This window comes from Capricornis sumatraensis, chromosome 20 (assembly GCF_032405125.1).
Source record: "Capricornis sumatraensis isolate serow.1 chromosome 20, serow.2, whole genome shotgun sequence".
NCBI lineage: Eukaryota > Metazoa > Chordata > Mammalia > Artiodactyla > Bovidae > Capricornis > Capricornis sumatraensis.
In genome coordinates, this window is record NC_091088.1 from 17014702 (window position 1) to 17033660 (window position 18959).

The following is an 18959-nucleotide window of genomic DNA, read 5'->3' on the forward strand; positions in this document are numbered from 1 at the left end:
GTGGGCATATATACTGTCTTACAAGGTAGTTATTCTCAGCAAAGATAAAGATTAAAATTCCAGACTTACAAAACATAGGCGATCCATATTAAAGGGAAAGAGAGTTGTAAACACTTTTACCCTATGGTTCACAAGAAGGAAGAGGGTACTTATCACTGTATAGAAAAACTAATGAAGGAAATGCCTGGATTCTTCAGCCCCGGGAGAGGCTTGCCTCTCCTCTTAATTCCTGAGTATTCAGGAATTAATAAGGAGCAGAGAATTCCTGACAGATCCAAAACAGCACACAGGAAGCCTCCCGTTAAATGCTTCTTGACAATTCCCCCTATTTTATTATATTTGTAAAAAAGGTCTTGACCAAATGAGTTTGGTTAGTATTCAGTTCAGTTCAGTTCAGTCGCTCAGTCGTGTGTCCAACTCTTTGCGACCCCATGAATCACAGCACTCCAGGCCTCCCTGTTCGTCACCATCTCCCGGAGTTCACTCAGACTCATGTCCATCGAGTCCGTGATGCCATCCAGCCATCTCATCCTCGGTCGTCCCTTTCTCCTACTGCCCCAATCCTTCCCAGCATCAGAGTCTTTTCCAATGAGTCAACTCTTTGCATGAGGTGGCCAAAGTACTGGAGTTTCAGCTTCAGCATCATTCCCTCCAAAGAAATCCCAGGGTTGATCTCCTTCAGAATGGACTGGTTGCATCTCCTTGCAGTCCAGGGGACTCTCAAGAGTCTTCTCCAACACCACAGTTCAAAAGCATCAATTCTTCGGCGCTCAGCCTTTTTCACAGCCCAACTCTCACATCCATACATGACCACAGGTATTAACCAACCTTATAGAAAGGCGACGGTAAACAACAAATATAATTATCAAGACAATCACCAAAGTTACAGTTCCAGACCTGATACTGTGGGTAGTACTTTGAAACCATCCTCGTGGGTCTAGCCCAGATAATTTGTTCAGCTAAAGTTTCCAAATTAGGGGAAGAGGGCAGATTTTTAGAAAAAGTTTTAAAGATTTTCTTTTGCAGCAATTGTACATTCAGAGAGGCATGATCATGTATATTTTGTAAATGAAATTTGATTTGTTCCCAGTTGTAGGCACTATGATTGAATTGAACAGGAATAACACAAAATTGAGTAGCTTAAAGAAATAGAGGAGTTAATAATACAAGTATGTGGTTTGCAATTAATACAAGTTACAGAACATAAAAGTCTTATTAAATAGTAAATTTTCTATGTGTGTAACAAAAGGAAGTGGGACACAGGCTTGTATAAAACATGGCTGATTATAGCGAAAGAAATAGTTACTATGACCACGACTGGTCCCTATGAAATGTCCGGTCCAAATCCCAAGTTCTTCTGTGCTCTGGTGCTCGCAGCAAGTTTCCAAATGGCCCATTGTTCAGGCCCACTGTTTATCGAGGACGATCCTAGGACAAGGTGGGGCTAATCCACTGTCAAGCCTCTCAAGAAGTCCTTTGTCATAGTAATGTTCCATCGAGTGTCAGTGACCTTCCATATCACACACAGTGTTGTTAATATCATCTGAGCAGTCAGATAACCACATACCATGGGGTCCCCAATCAACAATTGTATGATTAGCCACAAACATTGATTTTCTTGATTTGGTTTGACATTTGTCCCAACAAACAGGAGTATAAGTAAAGTTTTTACAAGTAAACCCTTTGCATAATGTTCTTTGTTCTTTCCCTAACTCGTTCCCTAAAGTCTCAGTAGTATAAACATGGTTTACAGACAAAGAAAGGGCAGTAAATAATCTAAGCAATGTCTGAAAGTCTTCTTTTGGAGGCAGGACGAAAGCCCAGGTGTGTTGGCTGATGTTTATGCACAAGGGCCCATGCACAAGGGAAGGACTTCATAAAGAAATATTAATTAGTTTTCTTTCCTGCCCAGGGTGTGAGGGCCCTTTCATGTACTAGGGAGAAAGCATATGTGTAGAGTCATTAGTTGAAATGATTGGTCCTATCTCTGTCCATTCGACCACCTGTAATAGAGGGGGTTGGGTATTAGTCTAAGCTCGAGCGGGGGAGGTACAGGCCAAAAGACTGAACATTGCCAGGAGAATGTATTCAAGACTTGGAGCCAATCCCTGTTGAGAGACCAAATTTTCAGCTCGATTAGTAAGGGTTTTTATTTGTCCCCAAGTGGGGAGATCATAGGGGTGATGCCGCTGAGGGCGGTGCTTTCTGGAGATCTTTAGAGCAGACATAGCCCGTATTGGAATTTTTTCTTCCTGGGGCTCTTGTTTCATCTCCATTTTGAATGCTGGGGGCTGCCTTTGGTCAAATCGGCCTCAATAGGCCCTCGAGGTCACTCTGTCCCATCTGCCAAGTGTACCAGGCTCCTGTTCAGGCGCAACTTGTTGAGGTCCTTTAATGGACCTGGTGGTCCGGAGTCAATGATAAGAAAGTAAAGGAGAGAAAGAGGCTAATATTCCTTGGTTTATGCAGAAAGCCAGTAAAGCCCCTGCATGGGGCTTGCTCTGTTCACAAAGGCCTCAGGCGCCCTCTCGATGGGGTGAAGGTGCAGAGTGCCTTCTCGAGAGGGTCTTAGAAGCCCGGGGAGGAAAGTGAACTCAGAGAGCCTCTGTGCTCCAGGGGATCAGCCTGAAAGAGAGAGAGGGAGAGAGAGAGAGAGAAAGACACAGGGACCAGAGCTCTGATGGAGCAAAGGTGTTTTAATCCTACTTTTAGTTTTTTGAGGCACTCCAAACTGTTTGCCACAGTGGGTGCACCAGCTTACATTCCCACCCTTTTCTTCACACCCACGAGGAAGGTTTATTTTTCCCACTTTGCTGACGAGGCGCTTGTGGTACCCCTATGGGGAATCGAATCAGCAGAGCCAAGCGTCTCTCCCAAGAGGCTGCAGGACATCCTCTCCCCAGCAGAGGTCTCCAGGAGGCAGTGGGAGGTGTGCTGAGCCCTGAGTGACCCAGTGCTCAGATGACCCCCCACACTATGAGGGGTCTTCTCCCCAAGTGTGCATACCCAGAGGGCTCCTGCAGGTAGCCAGCAGAGTCTGTAGTCTCACCCTCTACTTTGGCGATATGTCCCTGGTCCCAAGGTTACACACCCCACAGCCACCCTCCCTGCCTTTGTCTTTAAAAACCTTCCTCTGAAAGCCATGGGGAGTTCAGGCCTTTTGAGCACCAGCTGCCCGGGACTCTGCCACGCACCTGCAATAAGCACTTCACTTTCCTTCACCACAGCCTGGTGTCAGTAAAGTGACTTCACCACACACAGGCAAGTGAACCTGAGTTTGGTTCGGTAACACACCAAACTCTCAACATTAACACAGGCTTAAACACGCTGGAGCCCTGGTCATGAGACAGGAAATGAGACCCAGTACAAGTTAGGGTGAGAGGCACCCATGTTTACTGAGCACCTGCTGGGCACCTTGGTCCCCAGGGCAGCCTGTGAGCCAAGGGATATGATCCCTGTCGTACAGATGAGGAAACCGGGACTCAGAAAACACGTGACTTGCCTGTGAGGGTCCAGTGTGAGCCCCATCTCCCGACTGGGGAGTTCTTGTCCTATTGATGGAGCCTCTGTGCCTGTCCCCTGAGGTCCTCCACGGGGTCCTCCTCAGCAGACTCATCCTCCCTCACTGCTTCTTTTCTCTGGCTCTGTATGGTGCTCTGAGAACTCTAAATAAGAGTAGCAATGATAATGAAATCATCATCATCACAGCAACAATAACAGTGATAATAATAATGGTGACAAGGATTATTTATTAAGTGCTTCAGGTAGATGGGTTCACCTAACACCACAACCCTCTGAGGGGTTACTATCATTAGCCCCACTTTGCAAGTGAGGAATCTAAGGCACAGAGAGGTTAAAGAGCTTTCCCAGGGTCACACAGCTTGGGAGCAGTGCATTTGGACCCAGGCAGTCTGGCTTGGGACTATACTTCCTCCACTGCCTTTGGAGAGAATTATTCAGAAAGCATGAGACACTCCTCATCCCTGCTTGTGGTTCCCTGAGTTTGCTTCAGGAGGGTCCAGGTCAGACTCAGGGCCACCCTCCCACCTCCACGAGCAGCACCTCCTTCTCAGACCTGAATTCTCAGCCGGCCTCTGGTCACTTCACCTTGTCACAGGTTTCACGCCCCACCCGGTACTCACCTGGGCAAGAGACCATGGGAGAGCTGGGGACAGGGTGGTGTCCATGAGTGCTGGCCGAGCATCGCAATGCCCATAAACTCTATGCATCTTGGCTCTAAAATCCTGTCAGGAGGGTTGGATCTGGTCAGGAAACAAAGTGGTGGGAGCAGGAAGGAAAGAAGGCAGACCAAAAGGCTGGTGCAGAGGTCACCGCCAGGACGTCCGCCTGCACCAGGTCCATCGGAGCCATATGATCTGCAGCAGACTGACATTAGTGGGTACTGTCATCACATTTTACAGATGGGAAAACTGAGGCCCAGAGAGGCTAGGTAACAAGTCCATAGTCCCACAGGAAGATTAGAGGTCACACTCCCCCCATCACCAAAATAGAGATGAGTGAAGGCATCAGAGCCAGGCCAATCTTCACTGACCCTCCTATGATGGTTTTAAAGCTCATCCACAAATTCTTTGACTCCTCCCATCAGGAGCTGGACTACAATCTTCCTCCCCTTGAATATGGCCTTAGTGACACACTTCTAAGAAACAGAATGTGGCAGAGCTGTCATAAAAGTCGACACAGTATCCACTTGGCTCTGTCTCTGATGCTCACCCTTGGATCAGCTGCCATGATGTGAGGAAGCCTACGCCCTATGGAGGGGCCATGGGCAGTTTATTTGGTCACAGACCCCACTGCAGACCACACAGGGTGGGCCTTGTGGGGGTTCAGCTCATGCACTTTTCCAAGGCTCCCAGCTCAGAAGGACTCTGCTATCTTGGAAGTCTTAATAATTACTGAACAAAGGGCCAGTGTCTTCATTTTGCCCTGAACTTTGTGAATCATGTCCTGGACCCAGATGACAGCCATACATGAGCCAGAAAGCCTTTGAAACCACTCCAGCCCCAGCTACAGAGTGGCTGAAAGACCCAAGTGATGATGACCCAGCTGAACCCGCCAACCCTAGAACCACAGAAGATAATCATGGAAGACAATCGCTGTGCTGCTTTGACCACAAGGCATGGCACGGGACATTGTAGATAACTCAGAAGGCTAATGTTAGATCTTAATCACATCAGATAAGGACCATAAGCACTTAGTCTACATGCAAAGTACAGCAGGCATCAGCCTGGAGATGCTTTTTGCTGTTGTTGATTCATTTGTTTTTAAGCACCCAGGTGATGGTGATACTCATGAATAGTCCATAAAGATTGTGTTGGGGAAATTTTCCACCTCTGGTTCTGTGCCCAGGGGCGGATATTTAAAAGAGTTCATTAAAACCAGCCTTCAAAGTTTGAGAAATTACAAAATGTTGCCAACAAAAACTGATTCTATCAAGACAAAACCAACTACTCGGCCACAAAAGAACTAAATAATGCCATTTGCAGCAACATGGATGCAACTAGAGATTATCTTACCAAGTGAAATAAACCAGACAGAAAGACAAATACCATGTGATATCATTTATATGCGGGACCTAAAATATGGCACAAATGAACCTATCCACAAAACAGAAACAGACTCACAGACAGAGGTCAGACTGGTTGCCAAGGGAGAGTGAGATGGGGGAGGGATGAATTGGGAGTTTGGGGTTAGCAGAGGCAAATTATTATATATAGCATAGATAAACAACAAGGTCCTACTGATAGCACTGGGAACTGTATCCAATCTCCTGGGATAAACCAAAATGGAAAAGAATATTTTTAAAAAAGAATGTATGTGTGTGTAAATCTGAGTCACTTTGCTGTACAGCAGAGATTGGCACAACATTGTAAATCAACTATACTTCAATAAAAAATACAAAAACACCCCCCAATTCAGCCCCACCCCATAAATAGGAGATGGGGTGTCTGTGACCCACCTCCAGATCTTTCTCCAGGTCATAGCTCTCCAGAGTCTGGAAGGCACTGGAATACACCTCCACTGCTTTGGCATGGAAGACCATCTCAATGGTCACAAAGTCTGAAAAAATTTTCTGTGGGGAGAGAAACCCAGATCATGTAAGTAATGCTGTCAGAAGGGCTGTTCTGGGCTCACCTCAGATGTGGGCCAACCAGGGGGCAAGTCCTCGGTGGGGAATTTCAATATATTCTTTCTAATTATTTTTGTTTGAACCGTTAATGCATTCCCATGGTTCAAAAATTGCACAGGGGTTGTTCCAGAAATGTGTGAGGTCTTGTGAACTTTCTGAAGGGTGTCATTTTCTCAGCTCTTGTCCAGCTGGGCTTCTTCACTCAGCCCTTGTTTCTCTCACTCCAAGGACTGGTGTTTGCAAATTGACAGCTACAAACTTGCAGCCTCTGTTGCCCACAGACTGGAAGTGGGCCTTACAGGATGGGAAGGGGGCGCTGCTGGTAAGACAATGCCAGGTCCACTGGCCCCACAACCTGATGGACCAGTTTGTCAAAATGTTATTAGTGATAAAGAGTTTTGCTTCTCTAGATCAGATGGTTCGGCTTGGCTCAGTAAACTCTCACAGAGCTCCTGCTGCGTGGCTGGCTCCGGTGGGGGCTCTGTGCAAGGCCCAGATAAGCTCCTACTATGCGTCATGTCCAGCAGTCTCTTATTGTGTCTCAGGCCCCAGTGGGGGTTTCTGCTGTACCGTGAACCCAGCACAAGCACCTACTGTGCACCAGACCCGAGGGGAGGCACCTACTGTGTGTCAGGCCTCTCCTACGTGCTGTGTGCAGTACAAGTTCCCACTGTGAGGGAAGCATCATCAGGACACATGCTTGGTGTTGGGGCAGGAGCTCCGCAGTTCGGGAACTCGCCTTTTCCGGTCACATGGGAAGCACCTGGGGTAGGCAGACCAGAGAAAGCCGCAAAGCCACCTGGGAGAAGGCGGCGGGCCAGCGGGGGCTGCAAAGCCACCTGGGAGAAGAAAGGCCTGAGGAGGCAAAGCGCGGGCTGGAAATCCCTGCTTCCCCGCCTCCTTCCCTCGTGCCCTGCCGGAGGCAGTGCTGGCAGTCAGGCGAGGCCTCCTCCTGCCCCTCACTGGCGCTTGGCCCCGAGGGAGTGCCGTTCCCTCTCAAACCTCAGTTTCTTCGTCAGCACAGGAGGGACAGGAGTGGTCCCAGTCACAGAGACCTGTGAGAGGTTCAGCCAGGGCCGCGGCCCTCGACCTGTGGGCGTCCCGTCGCCGCCGGCCTCACCTGGGGGCCGGTCAGGGATGCAGATTCCTGGTCCCCCCGGGCCCACTGGCTGCCACCCCGAGGCGGGCCCGTCGGCAGCGTTTTAAGGAGCCCTCCAGGGGATTTCTGACGCCCGCTTGGGTAAGCGAACCCCCCTGCTTGGAAGCGGGGCTTCTGTTCTTTTCTCGGCGTCAGAGTTCATTTGTAAATATTTCATTAGAAGTGTGACGTAAAACCCACAGAACGGTATTGATTATTTCCAGTTCTGGTTTTCATCTCTTCGAAAATTTGTTGGTTCGGGGAAGTGTCTCTTACAGACGGAATCCCCCAGATGTGAAGGACGCCCTCGTCGCCCCGCGTGCCTCCGCCGGCCTCTGACCCTGGAGAATCGTGTGCGCATGCGCTGGCCGCGGCCGCATCAGGTATTGAATAGAGGCTGCTGGCGGTTGTAGGTTCTGCCTGCAACGTGCGTGCTTGAGCCGTCATTATTAGTGTTTCACTCGCTTCATTCGTTCGTTCTTTCATTCATTTCCCAAACGTCAACTGAGTACTCACCGAGTGCCCTACCCTGGAGCTGGTGCCCGGGACCCAGGAGGGGCCGTGGCAGGCAGGGCCCCTGCCTGTATGGGAGGCAGGCATGGAACGGCAAGTTCTCCCAGACTCTCCACCACCCCATCAAAGGCTCCGCATGATCTGTCTCCCCCAAGGTGTCAGCCCTGTCAGGACAGGGCCTCTCTTGGCTGGCTGTGGTGTCCCCAGCCTCAAGCGTAGTGCCTGGCACATAGTCAGTGCGTATTCAACGTGTGTTAGATTCACCAGTGAATTAAAGATACAATGAACGCACCCTCAGGGATAACTGTGCTGCGCACCACCACCCCCCCCCGCCCCCCCCCCCCCCCCGCCCCCGCCCCCGCCCGTCCCCGCCGCCAAGCCAGGGTGGGATCAGTGTGTGTTAACAGTTGATCGGACCAAGTCAAGGGGGCAGGTGAATTTCTCTGAAGGACAAGGAGGTGTGGATTCAATGCAGAGTAATGCCAGAGCTCCTTGGTGGAGGACAAAGCCTGTGCAAAGGCCCTGAGTTATGAAAGGCCTTGGTGCAGGCAAGCTTGGAGTGGTGTGTCTAAGAAGAGGCTGGAGGGCTGAACTGCGGTTTTTGGGACCTTGGGAGGATTTCAGCTTTTCTTCTTGGAACAAGGGAAGCACAGAACGTGTTAAACCCACACCAGTGACAAATCAGAGCTGCCTTTTGTGAGATTCCTGGGGCTGCAATTTGGAAAATGGGTTAAAGGAGGGGTCAAGAGTGGGTGCAGGGCCCTCTGTGACCATCTTGCCCTTAAAGACCCTGACTCCCTGGGGGCTCTGGTAAGAGCTGGGGTGCTGGGCCTTTCTGGGTGGGGTCTGGGTGGAAGGAGGAAGGCTATGTGTGATTGGGGCTTCATGGAGGAAAGGAGGCAGTCAGGGTGAGCCCTGAGGGTCCTGTGTGGAAAAGCAGGGGCCTGGGAGAGACAGACTGCCCAATTTTCCTGGCAGGCAGGGAGCCAGCCGGGTGTGAGAGTCAGGGCTGCCAGTGCTGGCTTCCGGGCAGACAGCTGTGCAGGACAGCTGCCCAAGCAGCCGGCCTCTTACCGCCCACGGCAGGATGAAGCCAGGATTTACTGTTCTGGGAGTCAGGGCCCTGAGAATTGGGCAGGCACAAGGTCACACACACACTGTCACAGGGAACACATGTGTACTCACACAGGTGCAAACACAAATACACAGACATACATGAGCAAACACACCAAATTTCACACACGAGACAGCTCAGAGTACTTCTGACCGGGGACCAACCACCCCTACCTGAATGTCCTTCAGCTTCTGCTTCTGGAAGGTGTCCACTGTCTCCTCCAGCTGGTGGGAGGTGCGGCTGGCATCCACTGAGGCCCTCTGCACGCTGGTCTCTGCCTGGCTCCAGAGATAGAAAGTGTCATGGGGACTCCATTCTGAATCATTTTCTGTTCCTTTGCCCTACTTTTTGGCCAGCTGTCCTGTGTAATAGGCACCTCTTGCCAATTTGGTCATCGAAGGAATGGCCAAGTAGGACCACAGCAAAAGGGGCAGCTGCAACTTGGACAGACCCTCTTAGTTGTGTGACCTCAGTCAAGTGGCTTAACCTCTCAGAGTCTCAGTGTACTTGCCTGCAAACATGGGTCAGTAATAAGGCTTGCTTTGCAGGATTGTTCCAAGAATGAAAGAGTGGGCACAGCGGAGCTAGTACTCTAACTATAATCTGTTAGGTACTCCACTGCTGCTGCTGCTGCTACGTCGCTTCAGTCGTGTCCGACTCTGTGCGACCCCATAGATGGCAGCCCACCAGGCTCCCCCGTCCCTGGGATTCTCCAGGCAAGAACACTGGAGTGGGTTGCCATTTCCTTCTCCAGTGCATGAAAGTGAAAAGTGAAAGGGAAGTCTCTCAGTTGTGTCCGACTCTTAGCGACCCCATGGACTGCAGCCCACCAGGCTCCTCCGTCCATGGGATTTTCCAGGCAAGAGCACTGGAGTGGGGTGCCATCGCCTTTTCCGTAGGTACTCCACATTTGCTGATAATTAATTCCTACATGTGGAACAATTGTAGTTGATTACTTTATTGGTTGCTTTGATTTAATCTCTATGGCCTGACTCCATGGCAGGCCTGGCACGTGAAGGAGCACACAGAGCTGAGTTGGGGTTGGCCCCTTAGCCCTCTGTGACCTTGGGCAAGTCACCTTTCTCAATTTCCTCATCTACAAGTGCCTGCCTTCTACAAGCAGTAAGTAGGTAACCCCAACAAGGAAGCAGGCTGTGGTGAGGAGTGACTCCTCTAGTTGCCTGAGTAGCATTGCTGATGGGACAGAACCCAGGTCTCCCAAGTCCCAACCAATGGCTTTCCCAACACCTCTGACCCTCCCATCCTGAGCCCAGGGCCCTGCGCACACCTGCCTGGGTAGAGCTCACCTTGCCATTTTGTGTCTATTCATTACCTGCATGTGGGCTTGCCTTCCTCACCCAGATTTGTGACGCTTACCTGAGACTTAAGAACGGTTTTGTTAGGGATCCAGGTTAACCAGCATCCCCTAGGGTCGCCCACACAGCCCCCACCCAGAGGGTGCAGTGACACGCTGCCCCGGCCCCCCGCCCCCAGCCCCTGCCCTGGAAGGGATACGATGGTCTGTCTATCCGAAGGGGATTTCTGCCTCAGCTTCTCCAGTTTCTCCAGTTGTTTGATTTCATTGTTCCGGATACTTTTGAATTTCTTGATCTCAGCCTAAGGAAGGAGGAGGGTGGTTTCTTGAGGTCCCAGCCCAGCCAGTGTCTCCCTCCCTGTGGCCCACCTCGCAGCGCCATGCCCTTGCTCACCCGGGTCTGCTTTATTTGCATCCCATAGAGCTTCAGGGGGTTGACGACCTTGGTCTCCAGCCTCTCTACCTGGGGGCACATAAACACACACACAGTCAGATCAGGTGGAGCCAGAGAGATGCTGAAAGGCTGTGCTGTCCCTGGCCTGCAGTTATAGTGCTCCGACTGCATACCCAGGACTGTACATTGGGCCATCCCTCAGCCTTGGGGTTGCGAGCACCAGCCTGGGCTCAGGGCTCTGCCTCCCAAGAGCAGAGTCACACATTTACTCTCGATGAGCCCCGTTTTCTGGCCTGTAAAATGGGTATAAGGAGTGTACCTGCCCAGGGTTTCTTAGCAACTGGGTGGGACCCAGTGCATTTTATTTCTCCAGACTGCCTTAAGTCGTCACCAGGGAGGCTGACAGATTCACCTGGAACACGAACTAGCAGAGAATCCAGAGTGGACCACGCTGTGAAGCCCCAGGGACTGGCAGGGTGGGTGAGGGGGACACTTCACACCCCTGGGTCAGTGTCTGTGTGCAAGCCCAACGCTAGACACTTAAATAAACATTATCGGTAATAGTAACAGTCCAGTTAAAGCTGGTGTGGATTAAGTGCTTACCCTGTGGATGTCACACTAAGCAGGTGTAGGGGTTCCTCCAAGGGCTTTTCTTATAACCCTGATCACCAGCCACCCCCTCTCCAGAGGTTCTGACTCAGCAGGTCCAGGGCATGGCCCCAAAATCTGCCTTTCTAATAAGATCTGAGTCTGGCTTGACAGATGGGCCAGGGGAGCTGGAATCCCTACCTAACCCCTTCCTCCTCTTCTGTCAAGGCTTGTGGCTCTTCTAAATGCAAATCTTAAAAAAATAATAATAATTTTCCCAAATGCCAAAAGGGAAAGGAACATATTCCCCTCCTTTTGTGTACAGCATTTCTTTGGAAAAACTTGGCAGTTATAGATCCTTTCTCTGTCCCTTTGAGGTAGATATAAACCTCTTAAAAGCTAAAGAAGCCTCTGGCTGGTTTTACAACCAGGCCAGGCCAGTCATCTCTGAACTGTAAACATCAGGAGGACAGTGTCTCCAGGAAGTTTCCCTGGCACCTGGCTCCAGGCTGTACCTACCTGCTTGTTAGAAAGAGGTTTTAGTTTTTCTCTGGATAAAGATGATTGGCCAGCCCAGTTGGCCCCCTAATCACCAGGTGGAACTAGGAAGTCCTCTGTGACAGAGGCTCTGTCCCTTCCCTGTTCTCAGGGCATCCCCTCCCTGTGGACAGTCATCTCCTATCTCCAGAGAGTGCGCTTGGTGGGGAGTGAGGATTCTCTGTTTTTGCCATCTGATCACCTGCGACATGCATTGTCTTCTGGTTTAATGCTTATTCGATAGAAAAGCTGTTTCAGTCTTTTCTACCATAGCAGAGGGGATTTTGGGGGGCTGACTGGAGATTATTAGTTTTATTTTATTTCATTTTACTTTTAATCCCAAACTCCTGCTATTGCTGCTGCTAAGTCACTTCAGTCGTGTCCGACTCTGTGTGACCCCATAGACGGCAGCCCACCAGGCTCCCCCGTCCCTGGGATTCTCCAGGCAAGAGTACTGGAGTGGGGTGCCATTGCCTTCTCCGCCCAAACTCCTAGTCTATCCCTAAACACTGATTTACAGTATTGTTAATTTTTGCTGTACAGCAGAGTGGTTCAGTCACACATTCTTTCCCATCGTGGTTTATCATAAGATACTGAGTATAGCTCCTTGTGCCCTACAGCAGGACCTTGTTGTCTGTCTATCCTGTGTGTAATAGTTTGCCTCTGCTGATCCCCAATTCCCAATCCATGCCTCTCCCACCTCTTCCCTTTGGCAACCACAAGTCTGTCCTCTGTATCTGTGCGTCTGTTTCTTTTTCGTAGATATTTATTTGTGTCATATATTAGATTCCACATATAAGTGATATCTTATGATGCTTATCTTTATCTTTCTGATTTCACTTAGTATGATAATCTCTAGGTCCATCCATGTTATTGCAGATGGCATTATTGGTGTTTTTAATGGATGAGTAGTGTTCTGTTGTATATACACCACGTGGAGTTTCCATTTTTAATTCTTACCCTGACTCCCTGCATCTTTCTTGTCTTGCACAAGCCTCCAGGCTCTCAGTTCTATAAACTAAGATTTGACCCCGGCTCCTCTGGGGATGTCTTTGCAGGAGATGCATCCACTAACTGTGGACCCCATCAGGCTGCGCCAACCCTCAGGCTGCCCCCCCCCCGCCCTGGGCAGTGGGTCCTCCAGAGCTGCCTGCTCACCTCAGCTTGCCTGTAATCTTGCACTTTGGCCAAGTCCTCAGCGAAGTTCCTCAGGGTGGCCCGCATCTCTGGGTTCTCTGTATTGGCGAAGCTGATGAGCTGTTTGACCAGCTGGTCGGCCTTGTCACGCAGCCGGGCTGTCTTGCGGGTGTAGGCGGCCAGCAGTGAGCAGAACTGGCCAAAGGACTTCTCGGCATTGGTCACTGTGTCCTCCATCACCCGCACCTGGCTGTCCCTGGGGAGGCAGGGGCCTGAGGGGCCGTGCTGGGCAGTGACACCCAGCCAGGTCACTCAGTGACACAGGGATCGCCCACCCACTGCTCTCCTCCTCAGGCCCAGGCGCCTGCTCCCCAAGATAATACCCGCAGTCTCTGGGTCAGGCCAGCAAGGCAGATGCCAGAGGCCAGAGGGGTCATGGGACTGGTCAGTGGCCAGGCAGGTATGCAAGGTGGGTTTGTCTCCTAACTTGGCCTTTCGCACTGTGAGAGCCTTTAGAGGGGCTTTATCTTCCCGGTAGAGTTGGTCTGTATTCCAGCCATCCTGAGGGGCAGTGGCCTCTTTTCTATGAAATTCCCTGATTCTTTTTCCTGGGCTGTTGAAATTCTCTGCCTTCTCTGCATCATAAAGCTTTTATTTTTGGAATTAATAAACTTTTTTAGGGGGGGGGAAATAGTTTTAGGTTTACAGAAAAACAGTGGAAAGTACAGAGTGTTCCCACAAACCGTTCCCTCACACGTGGTTTCCCCTATTATTAACAGCCTTCCTTTCTGCAGGACCTTTGTTACAAAAGATGAACCCATGGTGATACATTCTTATTAACTAAAGTCCCTCATTTACATGAAGGTTCCCTCTTGGTGTGGTACATGTCATAGGTTTTGACAAATGCTCAATGCCCTGTCTCCAACTATCACAGCATCATAGAGAAGTTTCACTGCCCTAAAGACCCTGTGCTCTGCCCTTGGGTCCCTCCTGCCTCTCCCAGCCCTGGACCTTGTTTGTCCTTGTGGTGCACCATTTTTCAGTACTTATCACTTCCTGTTGTGCAGAGGAGTGGGGAGCGAGGGCTTGCTGACTCATGTTTTGTGTGCTGCTAGCCGGCAGCCTGCCCATCAGAGGTGTTCCACGAAGAAGTACGGCGTGAGTGAGGACCTGCTGGATTTTGTCTTCCTGAGACAGCTGAGTGGCACAGCCTCAGACACTCGCCTCGCTCTCATCCCACTGCACCCTGTCCTCATCCCTCCTCCCAGGTGGTTGCTGCCCCAGCCGCCTCTGTTTGACCAAACCTCCCAGCCGTGCATTCTTCTAATAGTATCTCTAAGGCTGGAAGCTGGGAGGAGGGCTTTTTGTCCTCCTCAGAAACCCTAATTGGTGCAGTGCCCATCGTGTGCATGACCCTGCAAGCAAGGTAAATGGAGGCCAGAGAGGTGAAGCACCTTGCTACAGGTCACACAGCCAGCTGCATTCTCTGTCCCTCCAGGTGGAGTCCTTCAACCCCCTCAATCAGAATCACCTAGGGCACAAGTTAAGCCTGCAGAATCCCAGCCCACCCTCCTGTGAGTGGGGCCCAGGGGTTCCATTTGTAAATAAACACATCAGGTGCTCCAGAGTTTGCAGTCCCCAGAGGATCCAGGTGTGGAAACAGCTGGCTAAGGGACAGGCAGGTTGAGAAAACAGTGACCGAATCAGGCTGCAGGCAGTGGGGTTGGGAACAGTTCCACAGAAGGGATGATGCCTGGTGGGGTTTTGAAGCATGAAGGGGTTTCCTAGGTAGAGATGAGCTAGAGAAGTTGGAGGGGACCGTGTAAATTTAGCTACCCCAGGTCTGTGGGCAAAAATGCTGGAGAAGTAGATGGAGGCCAGAGTCTGGAAGCCTCATGGTCCTTTGACCTTGAGGTGGGTGTGGTGCGGGCAGGAGAGCATCCTTACCACCACCCCCTCAGCAGTCCAGGCAGCCTCATCTGTCTCAGTTAATCTGGCCCTAAGAACCTGGTTGCCCCCCTCCCTCTCAGCTGGGGCCAGCATGGAGCTGCTTACCTGGAGAGAATGATGTTCATTGTGATCAGAGGCAGCAGCTGTCCTGGTCTTGGGGAATAAGGGCAGGGCCCCAGGGGTCCCCCAGGCCTGGGAGAAGTTGCACAGGGCTGGGCGCAGCTGTGTGGTCCTGGCTCAAGGGACTCCACCACTTGGTTGCTGGGCAACGTGGCTGCCCACAGTAACCCTGGGAGGAGCCTCTGCTGGTCACCAGGGCAACCTCTCCTGGGGCCAGCCTCCCCAGGCGGGGTTAGGAGGCCTCACCCTGCCATGCACTGGTCCAGGTAGGGCCCCAGAGAGGCCCCTGCTCTGGTGAAGACAGAGGTTCTTATGGACCTGGCAGTGTGAGGGCTCCCCCAGAGGTGCAGGGACTGGGTTTAGGGCTGCTGGCCTGGGATGCAGCCCTGGGCCTAGCTGTGTTCATGGGTCCTGTTGCTGGGACTCCTCCCACGAGAAGGCCGCCCACCCTCCCCAGGCTCCTGAGAGACCTGGCTACTCAGGAGAGGTGTGTGAAAAAGCACAGACGGAATGTGGGGGTCCTGAGGACTTGTTGCTGAATGGAGGGGAGGTATAAATACGTCTTAAATATGTTAACCCTCATTTTTGCTGCTTGTTTCCTCTTTGTTATCAACTTACTTTTTAGTTTTATAAGAACTTACTTTTACTGTTAGAAAAGTAAGAAAACAAAGATAACACAAAAAGAAACGGATACAGCAGCACATCAAACTGTACTGAGTAGAATACATTTTGCTAATTGTTAGATTTGTGCATTTCAGTACATCTACATTTTACCCAAAGAATTATGAAGCTAACCACCACAACAATGATAGGAGATTGGATGGGAAGAGGCGGAAAGCAGAAAAGCAGAATGTTGGTAACTGCTACCATGGGGGACCCACTGCCCAAGTCTTCACTTGTGTATGCCTGGAGGTCTTCATAATGAAGAGCGATCTTTTTAAAAAATGTATGTGAAAGTAAGCACTTTATTTTTATTGAAACATAGATTTACAATGGTATGCTAGTTTCTGGTGTATTACAGAGTGATTCAGCTTTCAGTTCAGTTGCTTTCAGTTCAGTTGCTTAGTCGTGTCTGACTTGGCGACCCCATGGACTGCAGCACACCAGGCTTCCCTGTCCATCACCAACTCCTGGAGCTTACTGAAACTCATGTCCATCGAGTTGGTGATGCCATCCAACCGTTTCATCCTCTGTGGTCCCCTTCTCCCACCTTCAATCTTTCCCAGCATCAGGGTCTTTTCTGATGAGTCAGTTCTTCGCATCAATTGGCCAAAGTATTGGAGTTTCAGCTTTAGCACCAGTCCTTCCAATGAACATTCAGGACTGATTTCCTTTAGGATGGACTGGTTGGATCTCCTTGCAGTCCAGGAGACTCTCAAGAGGCTTCTTCAACACCACAGTTCAAAAGCCATCAATTCTTTGGTGCTCAGAAATAAAGTGATGTGTATATGTTAATCCCAAACTCCTAATTTACCCCTCCCCTCTTTTCCCTTTCAGTAACCATAAGTTCATTTTCTATGCCTATGACTGTTTCTGTTTTGTGAATAAGTTCCTTTGTGCCATATTTTAGATTTCACATAGTATTTGTCTTTCTCTGTCTGATTTACTTCACTTAGTATGATGGTCTTTAGATCCATTCATGTTGCTGCAAGTGGCATTATTTCATTCCTTTTTATGGCTGAGTAATATTCCTGTGTGTGTGTGTGTGTGTGTGTGTGTGAGTGTGTGTGCGCGCGCGCGCACGCGCACACGCCACATCATCCTTATCCATTCATCTGTTGATGGACACTAATGTTGCTTCCATGTCTTGGTTATTGTTAATAGTGCTGCTGTGAGCACTGTGGTGCATGTATGTGTTTGAATCGTAGTTTTAAAGCAAGGACTTTAGAGTCAGCTAAACACAGATTCAGATCCCAGCCCCCAGCCCTGCTGTGTGACCTGGGGCAAGTCACCTGACCTCACTGGGCAGCAGTCTTCTCCCCTGTAAAACTGGATCACGGCCCTCTTTCCTTGCCTTGTTATTAGGAGAACTAAGTCCCTGGTGCAACAGTAAAGGGACAGGGCAGGGTAGCCCCCAGGACAATTCTGAGACTGCCAGCCCTTGGTAGCGACAGCGCTACTATGGCTGGTCCTGTGCTGGTACCTGCCCTTCCCTGCATCTCTGTATGGTTCCTTTATCACTCCAGCTGTCTCTCTGCATGGGAGCCGAGAGCTCCCCACGGGTCCTGAGTGATGCATTCACGTACCTCGGCTTATTCCTGTCTGGAGCATGTCACCTCCTCGACTTCCCCAGGTGGTGCCTCTGACCAGCGCCCTGAGGCTCTGCTGGTCACTGTGCGAGTCTTGCCTGTATGATGCCTGGATGTATGTGAGGGGTCACATCCTTCTTGTGCTGACACGCTGTCAGCTCCATCTCTTGTGGGGGCTGCATGATACTGAATAATGTCCCCCCAAATGCACATCCACCCAGAACCTCAGAGGGTGACCTTATTAGGAAGAAGGGTCTTTGCAGCTGTTGTTAGCTGAGTGAGCCCTCCTGGAGCAAAGCAAGATGCCTGTGGTCCCATGACTGGGGTCTTAGAAGAAGAGGAAGCAGAGGCACACACCGGGAAGACAGCCCTGTGACAGCGGGCCGAGCCTGGAGGGGGGTGGCCACGAGCCAGGCCTGGCATCCCTTGCTCCCCGCACGTTTAGAGAAGAGCTTCATTTCCACCCCTGGGCCTCGTTCTCTCCCTGGCACACGCTGTCTCTCCCCTCCCCCTCCCTCCTTCCTTCCCGCTGCTCGTCTGTTTCCAGCTTCATGAACAACTCATGGAAGTGATTCCTGTCACAACGATAACAGCAATACCTGTGGGGCAGCCCTGAGCCCGTCCTACTCTGATTGACTCACACACTCAAAAGGGTGGGTTTTTGTTCTTTTTGTTTTTTAAAGTGGGAGTTGGGAATCAGCAGGACAACATAATTGAGGCATGACATTTCACTTTAAAATGCAGCCTTTTCAGTTCGCTGGCTGCGATGGCCAGGCTTCTGTGTCTTCTTGACTGGGCCCTAGTGTCCTGTGATTTCCTCCAGCACACATGCATGGGTTGCTGGGAAGGCCTTGGCGTATGTGGTGGGCATCACAGTCCTTAAGTAAATGACCTGACCCTAGGTGATTGGGGGGCGGAGGGGAGGCTTCACCCAGTCACTGGATGATCCTAAGAGCAAAAGTGAGCTTTCTTGCAGATGGAGAAATCTGCCTCAAACCGGCAGTATTAGCTTCTGCCTGAGTTTCCAACCTGCCCTATGGTTTTCAGACTTGCCAGCCCCCACATCATGTGAACTAGTTGCTGAAAATAAATCTCCTCATATATTCGATTGATTCTGTTTCTGTGGAGCCCCCAGCTCTCTTAGGACCAGGAGAGCAGGACCGGCTACAAAGCCATTTCCGGTTTCTGGGGCTCCTGGAAGATGGAGGCGGGGGGTGGGGGTGGGGGGGTCAATGTTTTCAGCAACACCACCAGAGGGCAGCAGAGACCCCCTAGTGAGGAATTCCCATGTGGCGGGCAGAGTGGGCTGTGACCTCCGGCAATGCAGCAGAGGAAGCACATGCCTTCACGCAGGATGGGAGAAGGAGCCGCGGGTCAGAGAGAAAGGGCAGCGGGTCATCTATGAACTTTAAGAGCTTTAAAGAACGGAAACTGCCTTCTAGAAAGAGCCAAACAGAGACATCTGGTGGCCAGAGAAAAGCCAAGAGACTGGGCGGCAGAGGCTGGGGCACAGACTCTTTCATTGCCTTTGGCTGCAGGGGCAAGCATATCCGTGTCCTTGAGAAAAATGGCACAAACCCTGTGTGCCCCTCGTTTAGAGCCCACGACCCTCTCAGTCTCCCTGCTGTAAACTGTTTTTTCCTCAGCCGTATGAGAGCCAGTTCTAGACATCCTGACCCTTTGCCCCCAAATGCAGTGTGCACCTCCAGAGAGCAAATACATCATCTTGCGAGAGCTCATGTGACCTTCACACCCA

General features: G+C 50.8%; 1 protein-coding gene across 1 annotated transcript; it reads right to left on the reverse strand.

Annotated features, from left to right (window-relative positions):
• Window positions 1–3551: 3551 nt before the first annotated feature.
• On the reverse strand, window positions 3552–14959 carry CIBAR2 (CBY1 interacting BAR domain containing 2). Its single transcript, XM_068993387.1, has 9 exons — window positions 14940–14959; window positions 12906–13140; window positions 10623–10691; window positions 10429–10530; window positions 10162–10163; window positions 9087–9195; window positions 5978–6091; window positions 4143–4244; window positions 3552–3665 (listed from the first exon to the last, which is right to left on the reverse strand). The coding sequence occupies exons 1-9, from the start codon at window positions 14957–14959 to the stop codon at window positions 3552–3554; spliced, it is 867 nt and encodes a 288-aa protein (XP_068849488.1).
• Window positions 14960–18959: the final 4000 nt, after the last annotated feature.

Coding starts and splice junctions, on each gene's coding strand:
- CIBAR2 (XM_068993387.1), bottom strand. CDS start 14,959: ATGAACATCATTCTCTCCAG. Junction 10,692..12,905: donor AAGATTACAGGCAAGCTGAG/GTGAGCAGGCAG, acceptor ATGTGCCCCCAG/GTAGAGAGGCTGGAGACCAA. Junction 3,666..4,142: donor TCCCATGGTCTCTTGCCCAG/GTGAGTACCGGG, acceptor ACTCTTATTTAG/AGTTCTCAGAGCACCATACA.